General features: G+C 46.0%; 1 protein-coding gene across 2 annotated transcripts; it reads right to left on the bottom strand.

Annotated features, from left to right (window-relative positions):
- Positions 1-4,686: 4,686 nt before the first annotated feature.
- Positions 4,687-11,317, bottom strand: LOC130294368 (olfactory receptor 11A1-like). 2 transcript variants are annotated; one of them, XM_056544067.1, is made up of 3 exons: positions 11,217-11,233; positions 6,798-6,866; positions 4,687-5,845 (listed from the first exon to the last, which is right to left on the bottom strand). In XM_056544067.1, exon 3 carries the CDS (start codon positions 5,696-5,698, stop codon positions 4,739-4,741), a length of 960 nt encoding a protein of 319 aa, XP_056400042.1. In that variant the 5' UTR covers positions 5,699-5,845; positions 6,798-6,866; positions 11,217-11,233; the 3' UTR covers positions 4,687-4,738. The 2 variants fall into 2 exon arrangements, with proteins under 2 accessions (XP_056400042.1, XP_056400043.1); XM_056544068.1 differs by lacking the exon at positions 6,798-6,866 and having other exon boundaries at positions 11,217-11,317.
- Between the last annotated feature and the right edge of the window lie 7,831 nt (positions 11,318-19,148).

Here is a 19,148-nt window from a genome sequence, read left to right as displayed (position 1 = left end):
CCTTATGACTGTCCGATTGACCTCCTCCCGGGCACTACTCCACCCCGGGGCAGAATTTATCCTCTCTCTGTCCCAGAGACTCTTGCTATGTCTGAGTACATCCAGGAAAATTTAAAAAAGGGCTTTATCCGCAAATCCTCCTCTCCTGCCGGAGCCGGATTTTTCTTTGTGTCCAAAAAAGATGGCTCCCTACGTCCTTGCATTGACTACCGCGGCCTTAATAAAATCACGGTAAAAAACCGCTACCCCCTACCTCTCATCTCTGAACTCTTTGATCGCCTCCAAGGTGCCCACATCTTTACCAAACTGGACTTAAGAGGTGCTTATAATCTCATCGGCATCAGAGAGGGGGATGAATGGAAAACGGCATTTAACACTAGAGATGGACACTTTGAGTATCTGGTCATGCCCTTTGGCCTGTGCAACGCCCCTGCCGTCTTCCAAGACTTTGTTAATGAAATTTTTCGTGATCTCTTATATTCCTGTGTTGTTGTATATCTGGACGATATCCTGATTTTTTCTGCCAACCTAGAAGAACACCTCCAGCATGTCCGCATGGTTCTTCAGAGACTTCGTGACAATCAACTTTATGCCAAAATGGAGAAATGTCTGTTTGAATGTCAATCTCTTCCTTTCCTAGGATACTTGGTCTCTGGCCAGGGACTACAAATGGATCCAGACAAACTCTCTGCCGTCTTAGATTGGCCACGCCCCTCCGGACTCCGTGCTATCCAACGTTTTTTGGGGTTCGCCAATTATTACAGACAATTTATTCCACATTTTTCCACCATTGTGGCTCCTATCGTGGCTTTAACCAAAAAGAATGCCAATCCTAAGTCATGGCCTCCTCAAGCGGAAGACGCCTTTAAACAGCTCAAGTCTGCCTTTTCTTCGGCTCCCGTGCTCTCCAGACCTGACCCATCTAAACCCTTCCTATTGGAGGTTGATGCCTCCTCAGTAGGAGCCGGAGCGGTCCTTCTACAAAAAAATTCTTCCGGGCATGCTGTTACTTGTGGGTTTTTTTCTAGGACCTTCTCTCCGGCTGAGAGGAACTACTCCATCGGGGATCGAGAGCTTCTAGCCATTAAATTAGCACTTGAGGAATGGAGGCATCTGTTGGAGGGATCAAGATTTCCAGTTATTATTTACACCGATCACAAGAACCTCTCCTATCTCCAGTCTGCCCAACGGCTGAATCCTCGCCAGGCCAGGTGGTCTCTGTTCTTTGCCCGATTTAATTTTGAAATTCACTTTCGGCCTGCCGATAAGAACATTAGGGCCGATGCTCTCTCTCGTTCCTCGGATGCCTCGGAAGTAGAGCTCTCTCCGCAACACATCATTCCCCCTGACTGCCTGATCTCCACTTCTCCAGCCTCCATCAGGCAAACTCCTCCAGGGAAGACCTTCGTTTCTCCACGCCAACGCCTCGGAATCCTCAAATGGGGTCACTCCTCCCATCTCGCAGGCCATGCGGGCATCAAGAAATCCGTGTAACTCATCTCTCGTTTCTATTGGTGGCCGACTCTGGAGACGGATGTTGTGGATTTTGTGCGAGCCTGCACTGTCTGTGCCCGGGATAAGACTCCTCGCCAGAAGCCCGCTGGTCTTCTTCATCCTCTGCCTGTCCCCGAACAACCTTGGTCTCTGATTGGTATGGACTTTATTACAGACTTACCCCCATCCCGTGGCAACACTGTTGTTTGGGTGGTCGTTGATCGATTCTCCAAGATGGCACATTTCATCCCTCTTCCTGGTCTTCCTTCAGCGCCTCAGTTGGCTAAACAATTTTTTGTACATATTTTTCGTCTTCACGGGTTGCCCACGCAGATCGTCTCGGATAGAGGCGTCCAATTCGTGTCAAAATTCTGGAGGGCTCTCTGTAAACAACTCAAGATTAAATTAAACTTTTCTTCTGCATATCATCCTCAATCCAATGGGCAAGTAGAAAGAATTAACCAGGTCCTGGGTGATTATTTACGGCATTTTGTTTCCTCCCGCCAGGATGACTGGGCAGATCTTCTACCATGGGCCGAATTCTCGTATAACTTCAGAGTCTCTGAATCTTCCTCCAAATCCCCATTTTTCGTGGTGTACGGCCGTCACCCTCTTCCCCCCCTCCCTACTCCCTTGCCCTCTGGTTTGCCCGCTGTGGATGAAATATCTCGTGATCTTTCCACCATATGGAAAGAGACCCAAAATTCTCTCTTACAGGCTTCATCACGCATGAAGAAGTTTGCTGATAGGAAAAGAAGAGCTCCCCCCATTTTTTCTCCTGGAGACAAGGTATGGCTCTCCGCTAAATATGTCCGCTTCCGTGTCCCTAGCTACAAATTGGGACCACGCTATCTTGGTCCTTTCAAAATTTTGTGCCAGATTAATCCTGTCTCTTACAAACTTCTTCTTCCTCCTTCTCCTGCCTTTCACGTTTCTCTTCTTAAACCACTCATCATCAACCGTTTCTCTCCCAAACTTGTTTCTCCCACTCCTGTTTCCGGCTCCTCGGACATCTTCTCTGTAAAAGAGATACTGGCCTCCAAGAAGGTCAGAGGGAAAACTTTTTTTTTGGTCGATTGGGAGGGTTGTGGTCCTGAAGAGAGATCCTGGGAACCTGAGGACAATATCCTAGACAAAAGTCTGCTCCTCAGGTTCTCAGGCTCTAAGAAGAGGGGGAGACCCAAGGGGGGGGGTACTGTTACGCCGAGCGCTCCGGGTCCCCGCTCCTCCCCGGAGCGCTCGCTACACTCTCGCTACTGCAGCGCTCCGGTCAGATCCATTGACCCGGTGCGCTGCGATACCGCCTCCAGCCGGGATGCGATTCGCGATGCGGGTGGCGCCCGCTCGCGATGCGCACCCCGGCTCCCGTACCTGACTCGCTCTCCGTCGGTCCTGTCCCGGCGCGCGCGGCCCCGCTCCCTAGGGCGCGCGCGCGCCGGGTCTCTGCGATTTAAAGGGCCACTGCGCCGCTGATTGGCGCAGTGGTTCTAATTAGTGTGTTCACCTGTGCACTCCCTATTTATACCTCACTTCCCCTGCACTCCCTCGCCGGATCTTGTTGCCATTGTGCCAGTGAAAGCGTTTCCTTGTGTGTTCCTAGCCTGTGTTCCAGACCTCCTGCCGTTGCCCCTGACTACGATCCTTGCTGCCTGCCCCGACCTTCTGCTACGTCCGACCTTGCTTCTGTCTACTCCCTTGTACCGCGCCTATCTTCAGCAGTCAGAGAGGTTGAGCCGTTGCTAGTGGATACGACCTGGTCACTACCGCCGCAGCAAGACCATCCCGCTTTGCGGCGGGCTCTGGTGAAAACCAGTGGTGACTTAGAACCGGTCCACTAGCACGGTCCACGCCAATCCCTCTCTGGCACAGAGGATCCACCTCCTGCCAGCCGGCATCGTGACAGTTGTGTTTGAGAATGAATGAAATGGATTGTAATAAAAAAAGATGCTTGATCGAAGTGTAAGGAACTATCACCAAATAAAATGTCTTTTATGACCTGTAAACCTAAATCCGTGTTGATGTTAGAATATAAAGAACAAACATCAAGGGTCAAAAACGAGAATGATGATGGCAAATTAATCTGTTGTAATTCTAAAATTAATTGAGAAGAATCTCTGAGATACGATGGTCAATTTAAAACATAAGATTGCAAAAATAAATCAACAAAATTAGATAAGTTAGAAGTAAGGGAGGAAATACCTGAAATAATAGGTCGGCCCGGGGGATTAACAACATTTTTATGTAATTTAGGTAAATAATAAAAATTAGGCAAAGAAAAATGTTTTACAGTAAGAAAAGATAATTCTTTTTTATTAAAAATATTTTTTCCAGATGCTATATTAATGTTATTAGTATAAATCCCATGAAAATTTTTTGAAGGGTCAGAAGAAAGGACTACATAATAATTTGTGTCGGACAAAATTCTGCGAGAGTCAAGGATATAGGCCCAGATTTATCAAACTATGTGAGAGAAAAAGTGGAGAGATTTTCCCACAGCGACCAATCACAGCTCAGCTTTCACTTTACCAGAGCTCGTTAGCTGAGCTGTGATTGGTTGCTGGGGGGGAAATCTCTCCACTTTTTCTCTCACACAGTTTGATAAATCTGGGCAATAGTCCTCACGGTTAAGAATAGTGATGGCTTTTTATAGGGCGAGTAGGAAAAAACGAGAGTGTAAAAGCAAAAATTGACCTGGACAAGTGGATCGTCATGAGGGACAAGTAGATTGGGCTCTGTTTTAGTCCCTTAGGCAAGTAGTTTTTTTATTTTTTTATTTCCACACACTCCAACTTATTGGGACGTATCTGGGTCTCCTCTCCTTTGCTTCCAGCTCTATCTCAGCTATGGGCTCATTAGGGACAACTTCATAGGAAACTGGATAATTATATATTGATGGATTATATGAGAATATATAACATCATTTAATAACCAAATATAGTGAATGTAATTCTAACCGGACTGTGGTGTCCTACAACTATGAAGAACCATTTACTATCAAAGGGGATTTCTGGATAACTTTGCTGTGAATGGGAATAATCTTGTTTACATTGAGGTTGGGTTCCTCCATAGTATTTCGGTCAATATACTTAACCCATACCAGGAGTGGAACCAACACAGAGAAAAAAAAACTATAATGGAAAAATGTAAACCTTATGTCTGTGTTTTAAACTGACTCCTGGTTTGAGCTAAAGATACAGACTGGGGGGCTTTATTTACCTAGGAGTAGACCCTTTACTTCTTGTTATTACTGTTTCTGCAGACTTACATTTTCCTGTCTTTTCAATTTGAAACAAAATATTTTCGTGAATGTCACTTTGATCTCTTTGTTTCGTAACGTGTATATTAAAGGGTTAAGGAAAGGGGTGATGACTGTGTATATTAATGAGAGAATCTTAAGGTTTATCATTGAGTGTCCAGAGGCTGGCACCAAATATATAGCAATAAGCGACACATAGTATATAGTTACGACAGTGAGGTGAGAGCTGCAGGTGGAGAACGCCTTCTGCCGTCCCGACACTGTAGGGATCTTCACGATGACGGCCGATATACAGACATAGCTGACAATTATGGCCATAAAGGGTAACAGGGTCACCGGAGCCGTCAGGATGAGGTCAATGGTTTGTAAGAGTCGGGTGTCTGAGCAGGAAAGCTGGAGGATGGGTGTAAAGTCACAGAAGAAATGATCAATGATGTTCTCACCGCAGAAGTTCAGTCTAGACATCAGAACTGTGATGATCAATGTGATGGTGAAGCTCAGACCCCAGGAACCCAGCACCAGGTGGTGTCTCAGCTTCGCTCCCATGATTGGTATGTAAGACAGAGGATGACAGATCGCCAAGTATCGATCATAAGACATGACCGTCAGAAGGAGGCATTCAGTGCCGGTGGAAGAGGCAAAGAACTGGAACTGGGTGAGGCAGTCAGGGAATGGCATGGCTCTGCCACTCCTCAAGATGGTGTGGAGAAGACTGGGTACAATGTTGGTGGTGAGGAGCATGTCACACACAGACAGGTGGCAGAGGAAGAAGTACATGGGGGAGTCGAGGAGTTGACTGCAGGACACAAGAACTATGATCATGAGGTTCCCAATCAAACACAGGACGTAAACCATCAAACACAGTAAGAACAGAGGGATATGAAGACCATGGAGATCCCTGAAGCCAAGGAGGACGAATTCAATGGTGATTGTTTGGTTTCTTTTCATTTTGAGGTCTTCAGACTGAATATCTTCAATAAACCTTAGGTTTTAAGTTGACTAGGTCTGACCGAGGTCAGTGCGATCACATGGGGCACATGGCCTGTAGGCGACTGCTATGAAGTTAAGCTTCAGTGATGTCCTTCGTGTCCAATGCTAAAAAGTGAAACATTCAGATGATCAGCCTTAGAATCAGTAAACCCGTAAACCCTGTGTATATCATACAATGGGTCATTTAGAGAATGCTACATAGTTTATATGAATTGTAACTTTATACATTGGGTCCTGTCAACATTCCTAAAATAATGGGGTCCCAGACATGCAGTCACCTCTGCCATCTTGTAGACTAGAGACATGGGTTACTTGTGTTCTTTTGCCACCATCTTCTTTGCAAACTGCAGTATTGAGACCTGTCTACGTTCACATCATCCAGAATAAAGTGTCTCACCTGGACTAGGGCCCCTCCTCTCTATGAGCCCCATACCAGCAATATTTTCTACCTCTATGTTGTGGCGACCGTCATCTGGACTTGTTTCATGGACTTGGCATATTCTGAATTCTCTGCCCATAAATGTTTGTTGTTAAGTCTCCTGGAGGTTTTTATGGTTTGTAGACAAATCTTGTATTAGTCTTAATGGATGACTGATACATTATGGTCTAATAGGTTTTGGATGCAGACAGAAACATCTCAGAAAAACTATGTGTCATATGTGAGGTGCTGACGTCAAGTAGAGCCACCCTATAGACTGTGGGTATTTAGTACAATAATTGACTGGATACAATGTAACTGTTTTCTCCAAGCATATATGGACCATATAGGGAGCCATGTCTACAAGGGATGTGGAGATGGTAAGGAATGGGGATGTGACCCACTGGTGGGGGGAGTGAGAGTCATTTCACATTGGGACCCTCCTCTCCATGCTGTCGATTCTTTTCTAGTAATTTTTAGACATTTTTTTTTAACCAAAAGAAAAGCAAATTGACTCAAAAAATCTAAGAATAAAGATACAATATTGTGAAAAAGTATTGGTGCTAATGGACACTGTGTGGGACTAAAAGATGTATTGTTAGTAACTACCAGCAACCACCAGTAGCTATATAGACATACCTTTGTATGGTGTAACGAAATGCTTCATATGTGGATAATAATCAGGATAAGGAGATACACAAATGGTAACTATAGAAAAAAAATTGGAGTTATTTGGTTTCCTATGAAAAGAACACTATGGTATTGTTTATTCTGGGCTATGCAGAGCTGAAAGTTGTGTGTCCTAGGTTGTGAAGAGGAAGGGGTTAAACAACAGGCTTGATCCAGCTATAAGAACTAACCACAAACCCACATTGCTATTCCAGACAAAGGAAACCACATCACTGTTTCCGAAACGCGTTGAAAAGCATTGTGGGACTGAGGAGCCACCGTAGTGACGTCACTACCTACCGCTCGCAACATCGACTTACAGCCTGGACCCAGCTTGGTGGAGACGCCACCGGCCGGGGCATTCTCCCACTGCCTTTTCCTGCACTAAGGACATGGAATAAAAACTAAGGACGGACAAGCGGAGGAACATAGAACCACCAACGGAAGATATACAGGTACCCAGCTTAACGTGGGAAAGACGGGTATACCTGTATTAGACAATAGTCATGCGAAAGCTTGATTAATAATTACAACCTTATATCTTATCATCCGCAGCGCAAAATCATACCACACTAACCGATAGAGCCCACTGTTAGTCTGGCTCTGTGAACTCCACTACAGAAACAGTGTGCACTACTACTACTGCACTTTAACTACATATGAGCTTTTTATCAGGTATATTAAATAGTTAAACTATATTCATTTGTATTGAAGCAGCGATTTTATAACAACATATCACTCTATCTCCTTTTTTATAAATACAAAAAACATATTCTCTTTTTTGCCCCTATAGTTACCATTTGTGTATCTACTTTTATCCACAAATGAAGCATTTTGTTACACCATACAAAGGTATGTCTATATAGCTACAGGTGGTTGCTGGTAGTTACTAACAACCCACCTGTTTGTCCCACACAGCGTGCACTAGCACTAATACTTTTTCAGGTTTTATTTACATAGAAGGAATATACAGGGAAGCGTACTGCAGTGCAGCGGCAGTGTGGGCTTTACCACTCACATCCAGTGCTTGTGAAAAATATTTTTAAAGATACAACATTGGCGCCCTATTTTGTCCGATTTTATTCGCTTATCTCTATTGAGGACCCATTGGAGGGCAAGTCTGGTGCCAGTAGCCGCGGTAATTCCAGCTCCAATAGTGTATAATTGCTGCAGTGTAAACAACGGAAAAGCTCCTAGTTGTAACGAAAATTGAGCTGGCGGTCCGTCGCGAGGCCAGCTACCACCTGTCCCAGCCCCTGGCTCTCAGCGCACCCCCATGCTCTGAGTGTCCACTTGAAAAGGGAGGGACTGCAGTACCAGCAACTTGGACAGGAGCACATTCAGCTTCTGTGCCGTTGGATAAGTGGGCACATAAACTTAGAAGTGGCTGCAGTAAAAAAGCTCGTACTTGTATCTTAAAATCGACCTGGCGGTCCTGGCGAGCTACCACCTGTTCCAGCCCCTGCCTCTCTTAAAATTGCATGTGGCCATGTTAATATCCTCCGGATACTTGATGAAAAACTGCCACACCACAGAGTAGCTGATTTCCCCCCCAACAGTCCGCACTGACTGACTGCTACTGCCGCCGACTCCAGGGACCCCTGTTTCACTACTTCCCGGGCAGGTAGGCTGCCGCAAAGCAGGTGGTCTACCCCGGGCACGTTTGGCTCCAGACTTCCCACTGCTGCCACCATGCAGACTCCCAACCATGCTACCACCTTGCTGGCTCAACTACTGCCTTATGGGCAACCTGCCACCCTCTTCTCCTGATGATGATGAAGCCCCTTCTGCACCCGGCTCCCAAGTGCGATCAGCTTCATCATCATCAAATGTCTGCACGTCACTGATGTCCTCCTCAGGTTCCTCAACAGTGTCTGCTTCAGGAGCCTGAATGCTCGCAACACCACCTCCAACGCCACTCTCCTCATCACTACTTGCCCACCTAGCGAAGGAAGCGGGGGATGTCTCCTCCACTTCTTGGCTGGGCAGTAGCTGCTAACTGTCCTCTAGTAGATCGTCCTGACTAAAAAGTGGAGCTTAACCCACAGCATAAGATACTTCTGTAGGGGAGGGAACAGCATAGGACAGAGGCAATTGGACGGCAGGGACTGCTCCCGGGCCATGCCAACTGAGGGTTGTGTCAGAGGAACCCACCGACTGTTAACTGGGGGTGTCAGATATCACTTGTGAAGAAGTGGATGACCGAGTTAACCAGTCAATGACATCAGATGGGTTGCTTGTAGAGACACGACTGCTAGCTGATACCAGTAGCTCAGGCCTCTCGCTGCAACTCCTGCTGCAACTCGCCCCTATTCTGCTGCCACCTCTGCCTGCGCCTGATGAATTTAGGCCTCTGCCACTCCTATGTGCATGTCCTGGCACTTCTCTGCCTGACATACTTAGTGCCTATATGAGGGGAGTACAATACACTCCACTAAGCTTAAAACAGTATTTGTCTACAACAGCAGCAAGTGTTTACTTTTGGCTGGCCTTTCACAGTAACTAGGCCCTTAGGACTATAACAGGAACAAAATGGTACACCACGTAGATGTACATACGTCGTATGCACTTATGAGGGGAGTACAATACACTCCACTACACTTAAAACAGTATTTGTCTACAACAGCAGCAGGTGTGTACTTTTGGCTGGCCTTTCACAGTAACTAGACACTTAGGACTATAACAGGAACAAAATGGTACACCACTTAGATGTACATACGTGGTATGCACTTATGAGGGGAGTACAATACACTCCACTACGCTTAAAACAATATTTGTTTACAACAGCAACAGGTGTGTACTTTTGGCTGGCCTTTCACAGTACCTAGACACTTAGGACTATAACAAGAACAAAATGGTACACCACTTAGATTTACGTACGTGGTATGCACTTATGAGGGGAGAACAATACGCTTCACTACGCTTAAAACAGTATTTGTCTATAACATCATCAGGTGTGTAATTTTGACTGGCCTTTCACAGTAACTAGGCCCTTAAGACTTTAACAGGAACAAAATTGTACACCACCTATGTACACACAGGTTACACTTAATAGAGGACAATACGCTCCGCTACTCAACCAGTATTAGGCACTAATAGCAGGTGATTATGGCTTTCAGCGCTCTGTTCAACCTAACTGGCTGGCTACTATTAGCTTTTCAGTTGTTGTACACACCAGTGCAGCAGCACACAGTCGCTGTGTACTACACCCAAAATTGCACTTTTTCTCTCAATCTCTCTCCCTTTCCTATCAGTGTTTCTAGGCAGGATTTGGGCTTGAGGTGAATCGCTGCTGTAATACACCCAAAATTGCACTTTCTCTTGCAATCTCTCTCCCTTCCCTATCAGTGCTTCTAGGCTGGATTTGGGATTGAGGTGAATCACTGCTGTAAACATGCTTTTCTGTGCAACAAATAACCCTCTCTGTCCCTCTCTCTCTCTACAATAGAATGCCGATATGACTGACCGCAAGATGGCTGCCGATTATATAGGGCTGTGACATCATAGGGGTGGCTGCTGATAGGCTGCATGTGATTCAGGGTCATCCAGCCTTGCCACCTTCTCTGCATTCCTTGCCCCATGTCCTGACATGTGGAGCCACCATCTTAGATGCCCTGGAGCACAATAAATGGAGTTTAATGAAGCGATTCGTGGCGATATTGGCATTCGTTTCGAAGCGAATTTTTCCTGAAATTCGTAACAAATTTGGATTAATCAGATTCGATTCGCTCATCCCTACTGGCCAACACACCACTATGGGAGAGCCGGAGATACAGCGTTCGAGTATCTCCGGTCCTCCCATAGAGATGCATGGAGGGGCGTTTCGGCCACAGTTTCATTCTGTGGTAGACACATGTCATTCATGCGGGGAGCGGGGTCGATGTACAGGAGATCGCTGGTGGAGTCCCAGCAGTGGGACCTGCCATAAGTTTTGTAATACTGGACCACTCCTATAATGTCCTTATATGTATAGATCATTTATCAAATGATACCACAAGATAGGGAATAAACAGATGATGGCTGGGGGTTCTGACTGCTGGGACCCCTGAGATCTATCTCCGGAATGGGACCTGGCTTTCCGTGAGGACTGCATGTAGTAGATGGCACACACTCCATTCATTTCTATAGGAACACCAAAGAGACCAGAGTACAGCACTCAGACATCATCGGTGCCATCCATAGAAATGGAGCTCGTGCTGTCTACCGGTAGATGACACACGCTCCTCACTGACACACGCTCCTGCAGTCGGACCCCCTGTGATCAGCTACTTATCGCCTATCCTTTGGATAGGGGATACATTAATTCAGGCTGGAGTTCTCCTTTAATACTCCGATAAATTGTGATTGGACACACATTAAAAGTAACATTATACCTAAACCTAATCTTACATGATGGCATCTTCATATATTCTTCTTGTCCTGGTAAAGGGTTAACACTATTATAGGTGACGTCTTCCTTCTCTGCATTAGCGCAGGACTCTAGATTCCGATGAAAATAACAATGTTGTAAAGTCTTAAAATTTGTTATGAAAGAATGGGGGCGATTCATCATGACCTGTGCAGATGAGTAGTTGTCCATAGCAACCAATCAGATCGCTTCTTTCAGTTTTCAGAGGCATTTTCATAAAAGAAAGGAGCGATCTGATTGGTTGCTATGGGCAACTGTCAACTTTTCCTCAGCACAAGTTTTGATGATTCTCTCCCAATGGCCATACATTAAAACATTGGGGGGTGATTTATAAAGCTAAGTCTTAGGGTACGTTCAGACGAGCAGATTTTCTGCGGGTATTTCACTGCGGATCCGCCGCTGAAGGACCTCTATATGCTGCCTTTACATGTGCCTGCTCGGAGAGGCAATTCGCCGCTATGAGCAGACACACTGCGATGTGCGAGTCACTGCACGCATGCGCAGTATACTCTCACAGCTCTCGGCCTAGCTCATTGAGCAGTGGGAGCGGCCGCGATCTGTGTGTGTATACCGCGCATGCGCGGTGACTCGCACCTCGCTTCAGTGTGTCTGCACATGTAAAGGCACCATACAGAGGTCCTTCAGCTTCAGATCTGAAGCGTAAAATCCTCTGTAAATCCGCTCGTCTGAACTAAGGAAGCCCTTAGAAAACCTTTTTTCAGGGTTTTTTTATTTTTATTTTTGCTCTCGGTTTTGCCTTCAGTCATATGGTGTTAATACATTTGTCACACGTATGGCAAAGTGAGGGAAATCACGCTGAAGTTCATTTACCAAGATAGCTCTGAGCTGGTCTTGGTTTAAGATGTGTTTTTGCCCGTGCGGCTTTTTGTGCGACAGTCGCATGTTGATGAATACTGCCCAACTGGTGCCAGAAAGTTAAACAGATTTGTAAATGACTTCTGTTTAAAAACCTTAATTCTTCCAGTACTTATCAGCTGCTGTAAACTACAGAGGAAATTATTTTCTTATTTTATTTCTTTTCTATCTGACCACAGTGCTCGCTGCTGACACCTCTGTCCATGTCAGAAACAGTTCAGAGTACAAGCAAATCCCCATAGCAAACCTCTCCTGTTCTGGACAGAGGTGTCAGCAGAGAGCACTGTGGTCAGACAGAAAATACATTTGAAAAGAAAAGAACTTCCTATGAAACATACAGCAGCTGATAAGTACTAGAAGGATTAAGATTTTTAAATAGAAGTCATTTACAAATCTGTTTCACCAGTTGATTAAAAAAAAAAATTCTAGCGGAGTACCCCTTTAAAGTGGTTATCCAACCCTTAAAAAAAAAAAAAAAAATGGTATAGGGAAAAAAAAACATACCTACTAAACCCCGGTCCCCCATGCAGAATAGTTAATAGGGATAGGAGCGGAGGGAGGGGTTAGAATAGTTAATAGGGATAGGCTTCATAGGAAGAAAAAACATACACCATTGAATTGCATGTGGACTAATGCCAGAAGTCTGACCAATAAAACAGAGGAACTGGAGTGGTTGATGTCTGAGGAGAATTATGACATAGCGGGTATAACAGAGACTTGGTTGGACGATAACTGTGACTGGGCGGTCAACATACAGGGTTATAGTCTATTCAGGAAGGATCGGACAAAACGGAAAGGGGAGGAGTTTGTATGTGAAGTCGAGTCTGAAGGCCGCACTGCGGGAGGATATACGGGAGGGAAATGATAATGTGGAGTCATTGTGGGTAGAAATATATGGAGATAAAAATAAAAAAAATTCTGATAGGGGTTTGTTATAAGCCACCAAACATAATGGAAGAGACAGAAGATCAATTACTGAGGCAAATAAACAAGGCAGAAAATCAGAATGAGGTGATAATAATGGGGGACCTTAAAGGGGTACTCCGCCCCCAAACATCTTATCCCCTATCCAAAGGATAGAGGATAAGATGTCAGATCGCGGGAGTCCTGCTGCTGGGGGCCCCCAGTATCGCCGCTGCGGCGCCACGCTATCATTGCTGCACAGAGCGAGTTCGCTCTGTGCGTAATGATGGGCGATATAGGGGACGGAGCAGAGTGACATCACAATGCTCCGGCCCCTGTATTGCCAGTCATTACATGCAGAGCAAACTAGTTCTGTGCAGTAATGATAGCGGGGTGCTGCAGCGGTGATCCCAGGGGTCCCCAGCAGCGGGACCCCGGCGATTTGACATCTTATCCTCTATCCTTTGGATAGGGGATAAGATGTTTAGGGGATAAGATGTCTAGTGGCAGAGTACCTCTTTAACTATCCTGATATAAACTGGGAGACTGAGACCTGAGAATTTCATAAAGGAAACAGGTTTCTGACTATAACGAAAGACAAATATCTGTCCCAAACGGTGCAGGACCCGACCAGAGGGGGCGCCCTTCTAGACTTAATATTAACCAACAGACCTGACAGAGTAACTAATGTGCAGGTAGAAGGACACCTAGGAAATAGTGATCATAATATAATACATTATAACTTGTTCTTCAATAAGGGAATCTCGAGGGGCCACAAAAACAATGAACTTTGGGAAGGCAAAGTTCAACTCAGAGAAGCCCTTAACAACATAAAATGGGATCATGTCCTCAAAAATAAGAATACTGACACTAAATTGGAGATTTAAAAATATCTTAAATTCTCACTGTAAGATGTATATACTTTATGGGAATAAAAGGGTCAGAAATAAAAGAAACCAATATGGATGAATAAAAATGTTAAGGAGGCAAGAAATGACAAAAATAAAGCATTTAAAGCATTTAAACTACTAAAACAGGACGGCAGTGAATAAGCATTAAAAAGCTATAGAGAAAAATTTTTAATATGTAAAAAACAGAAAAAAGCTGCAAAAATAGAGACAGAAAGACTCATTGCCAGAGAGAGTAAAACTAACCCCAAAATGTTCTTTAACAATATACATGGCAAAAAAGTAAAAAATTAAAGTGTTGGCCCTTTATAAAAGGAAGAAGAAATTATAAACGGGGATCAGGAAAAAGCAAATATATTAAACAAATTCTTCTCCACTGTATTTACTGAGGAAAAGGAAATGCCAGGTGAAATACAGTGAGATAAAGTAAACTCCCCAGTACAGGTCACCTGTCTAACCCAGGAAGAAGTACAGGTCATCTGTCTAACCCAGGAAGAAGTACAGGTCATCTGTCTAACCCAGGAAGAAGTACAGGTCACCTGTCTAACCCAGGAAGAAGTACAGTGCCACATACAAAAAATCAAAATAGACAAATCACCAGGTCCAGATGGCATTCACCCCTGTGTTCTAAAGGAATTAACCCCTTAAGGACGCAGGGTTTTTCCATTTATGCATTTTCATTTTTGTCTCATCACAACTAAAAATCATAACGCTTTCAGTTTTGCACCTAAAATTCCATATTTTGGCTTATTTTTTGTGCCACCAATTCTACTTTGCAGTGACATTAGTCATTTAACCAAAAAATCCACGTGGGAAGAAAATTTAATTGTGCAACAAAATTGAAGAAAAAATGCCATTTTGTAAATTTTGAGGGCTTCCGTTTCTATGCAGTGCATTTTTCGGTAAAAATGACATCTTATATTTATTCTGTAGGTCCATATGGTTAAAATGATCCCCTACTTATATAGGTTTCATTTTGTATTACTTCTAAAAAAAATCATAACTACATGCAGGAAAGTTTATACATTTAAAATTGTCATCTTCTGACCCCTGTAACTTTTTTATTTTTCCGCGTATCGGACTTTCGCTTTTTATTAACTTTTTCATTATATAAATAGTTACCAAAAATACGCTATTTTGAACATTAGAATTTTTTTGCGCGTACGCCATTGACCGTGCGGTTTAATTAACAATATATTTTTATAGTTCGGACATTTCCGCACGCGGTGATACCACATATTTTTATTTTTATTTACACAGTTTTTTTTATAAATGGGAAAAGGGGGGGGAGTTTTACTTTTATTAGGGAAGGGGTTAAATGATCTTTATGACATTTTTTTACACTTTTTTTTTTGCAGTGTTATAGCCCCCTCTAGTGGCTATGACACTGCACATACCGATCTCATACACAGATCATTGCCGTGCATTGACACGGTAAAGATCAGTGTTATCGGCGGTCGATTGCTCAAGCCTGGATTTCAGGCTTGGAGCAATCAATCGACGATCGGACGCGACGGAGGCAGGTAAGGGGACCTCCGCTCGCGTTCTAGCTGATCAGGACATTGCGATTTCACCGCTATGGTCCCGATCAGCCCGACTGAGCTGCCGAGAAATGTTTACTTTGATTTTAGATGCGGCGATCAACTTTGAACGCCACGTCTAAAGGGTTAATAGCGAGCGGCACAATGATCTGTGCTGCACCCTATTAGACCAGGGTCCTGGCTGTCATTAGCCGCCGGGACCGACCTGGTATGACGCGGGGGTCACGCCGGGACCGGGTGCAGGGCGTACAGGTATGCCCTGTGTCCTTAAGAGGTTAAGTAATGTAACAGACAGACCCCTATTTTTAATATTCATGGAATCTGTAGTAACAGGGACTGTTCCCCAGGACTGGCACATGGCAAATGTGGCGCCAATATTTAAAAAGGAGACAAAAGGTGACCCCGGGAATTATAGACCTGTTAGTTTAATCTCCGTTGTATGTAAATTGTCATATATCTGGATTTTTCCAAAGCATTTGATACGGTGCCACATAAAAGATTCAATGTAAGTGTGTACCAGCTCACCTTCAGCTGTTAGCGCACGAACTGGCGTCGACTACGCCCAAGTGAGATGCAGGAAAGAAAAGAATGTCCAGCGCTTGACTCGGGGAGCAGGAACTTTTTAATTAGAATCCACAGGAGAACATACAGGAACACAAATGCGTGTGACGCGTTTCGGCTTGTTGTCACCAAGCCTTAGTCATTGTTACGCCGAGCGCTCCGGGTCCCCGCTCCTCCCCGGAGCGCTCGCTTCACTCCCTCCGCTGCAGCGCTCCGGTCACGTCCTCTGACCCGGGGCGCTGCGATCCTGCTGCCAGCCGGGATGCGATTCGCGATGCGGGTAGCGCCCGCTCGCGATGCGCACCCCGGCTCTCCTACCTGACTCGCTCCCCGTCTGTTCTGTCCCGGCGCGCGCGGCCCCGCTCCCTAGGGCGCGCGCGCGCCGGGTCTCTGCGATTTAAAGGGCCACTGCGCCGCTGATTGGCGCAGTGGTTCCAATTAGGGTTTTCACCTGTGCACTTCCCTATATTACCTCACTTCCCTTGCACTCCCTTGCCGGATCTTGTTGCCTTAGTGCCAGTGAAAGCGTTCCTTGTGTGTTCCTTGCCTGTGTTTCCAGACCTTCTGCCGTTGCCCCTGACTACGATCCTTGCTGCCTGCCCCGACCTTCTGCTACGTCCGACCTTGCTTCTGCCTACTCCCTTGTACCGCGCCTATCTTCAGCAGCCAGAGAGGTGAGCCGTTGCTAGTGGATACGACCTGGTCACTACCGCCGCAGCAAGACCATCCCGCTTTGCGGCGGGCTCTGGTGAAAACCAGTAGTGGCTTAGAACCGGTCCACTAGCACGGTCCACGCCAATCCCTCTCTGGCACAGAGGGTCCACTACCTGCCAGCCGGCATCGTGACAGTAGATCCGGCCATGGATCCCGCTGAAGTTCCTCTGCCAGTTGTCGCTGACCTCACCACGGTGGTCGCCCAGCAGTCACAACAGATAGCGCAACAAGGCCAACAGCTGTCTCAACTGACCGTTATGCTACAACAGTTGCTACCACAGCTTCAGCAGTCATCTCCTCCGCCAGCTCCTGCACCTCCTCCGCAGCGAGTGGCCGCTCCTGGGATACGCTTATCCTTGCCGGATAAATTTGATGGGGACTCTAAGTTTTGCCGTGGCTTTCTTTCCCAATGTTCCCTGCATCTGGAGATGATGTCGGACCTGTTTCCCACTGAAAGGTCTAAGGTGGCTTTCGTAGTCAGTCTTCTGTCCGGAAAAGCCCTGTCATGGGCCACACCGCTCTGGGATCGCAATGACCCCGTCACTGCCTCTGTACACTCCTTCTTCTCGGAAATCCGAAGTGTCTTTGAGGAACCTGCCCGAGCCTCTTCTGCTGAGACTGCCCTGTTGAACCTGGTCCAGGGTAATTCTTCCGTTGGCAAGTATGCCGTACAATTCCGTACACTTGCTTCAGAATTGTCCTGGAATAATGAGGCCCTCTGCGCGACCTTCAAAAAAGGCCTATCCAGCAACATTAAAGATGTTCTGGCCGCACGAGAAATTCCTGCTAATCTACATGAACTTATTCACCTAGCCACTCGCATTGACATGCGTTTTTCTGAAAGGCGTCAGGAACTCCGCCAAGATATGGACTCTGTTCGCACGAGGCGTTTCGTCTCCTCGGCTCTTCTCTCCTCTGGTCCCCTGCAATCTGTTCCTGTGCCTCCCGCCGTGGAGGCTATGCAGGTCGACCGGTCTCGCCTGACACCTCAAGAGAGGACACGACGCCGTATGGAGAACCTCTGCCTGTACTGTGCTAGTACCGAACACTTCCTGAGGGATTGTCCTATCCGTCCTCCCCGCCTGGAAAGACGTACGCTGACTCCGCACAAAGGTGAGACAGTCCTTGATGTCTACTCTGCTTCTCCACGTCTTACTGTGCCTGTGCGGATGTCTGCCTCTGCCTTCTCCTTCTCTACAGTGGCCTTCTTGGACTCTGGATCTGCAGGAAATTTTATTTTGGCCTCTCTCGTCAACAGGTTCAACATCCCAGTGACCAGTCTCGCCAGACCCCTCTACATCAATTGTGTAAATAATGAAAGACTGGACTGTACCATACGTTTCCGCACGGAGCCCCTTCTTATGAGCATCGGATCTCATCATGAGAGGATTGAACTTTTGGTCCTCCCCAATTGCACCTCGGAGATTCTTCTTGGACTTCCCTGGCTTCAACTTCATTCCCCAACCCTGGATTGGTCCACTGGGGAGATCAAGAGTTGGGGGTCCTCTTGTTCCAAGAACTGTCTAAAACCGGTTCCCAGTAACCCTTGCCGTAACTCTGTGGTTCCTCCAGTAACCGGTCTCCCTAAGGCCTATATGGACTTCGCGGATGTTTTCTGCAAAAAACAAGCTGAGACTCTACCTCCTCACAGGCCTTATGATTGCCCTATCGACCTCCTCCCGGGTACTACTCCACCCCGGGGCAGAATTTATCCTCTCTCTGCCCCAGAGACTCTTGCCATGTCCGAATACGTCCAGGAGAATCTAAAAAAGGGCTTTATCCGTAAATCCTCCTCTCCTGCCGGAGCCGGATTTTTCTTTGTGTCCAAAAAAGATGGCTCCCTACGTCCTTGCATTGACTACCGCGGTCTTAATAAAATCACGGTTAAGAACCGCTACCCCTTACCCCTCATCTCTGAACTCTTTGATCGCCTCCAAGGTGCCCACATCTTCACTAAATTGGACTTAAGAGGCGCCTATAACCTCATCCGCATCAGAGAGGGGGACGAGTGGAAAACGGCATTTAACACCAGAGATGGACACTTTGAGTATCTGGTCATGCCCTTTGGACTGTGCAATGCCCCTGCCGTCTTCCAAGACTTTGTCAATGAAATTTTTCGTGATCTGTTATACTCCTGTGTTGTGGTATATCTGGACGATATCCTAATTTTTTCTGCCAATCTAGAAGAACACCGCCAGCATGTCCGTATGGTTCTTCAGAGACTTCGTGACAACCAACTCTATGCCAAAATTGAGAAATGTCTGTTTGAATGCCAATCTCTTCCTTTTCTAGGATATTTGGTCTCTGGCCAGGGACTACAGATGGATCCAGACAAACTCTCTGCCGTCTTAAATTGGCCACGCCCCTCCGGACTCCGTGCTATCCAACGCTTTTTGGGGTTCGCCAATTA

This window comes from Hyla sarda, chromosome 10 (genome assembly GCF_029499605.1).
Source record: "Hyla sarda isolate aHylSar1 chromosome 10, aHylSar1.hap1, whole genome shotgun sequence".
NCBI classification, from domain to species: Eukaryota; Metazoa; Chordata; class Amphibia; order Anura; family Hylidae; genus Hyla; species Hyla sarda.
This window is presented reverse-complemented; position numbering and strand designations above follow the sequence as displayed.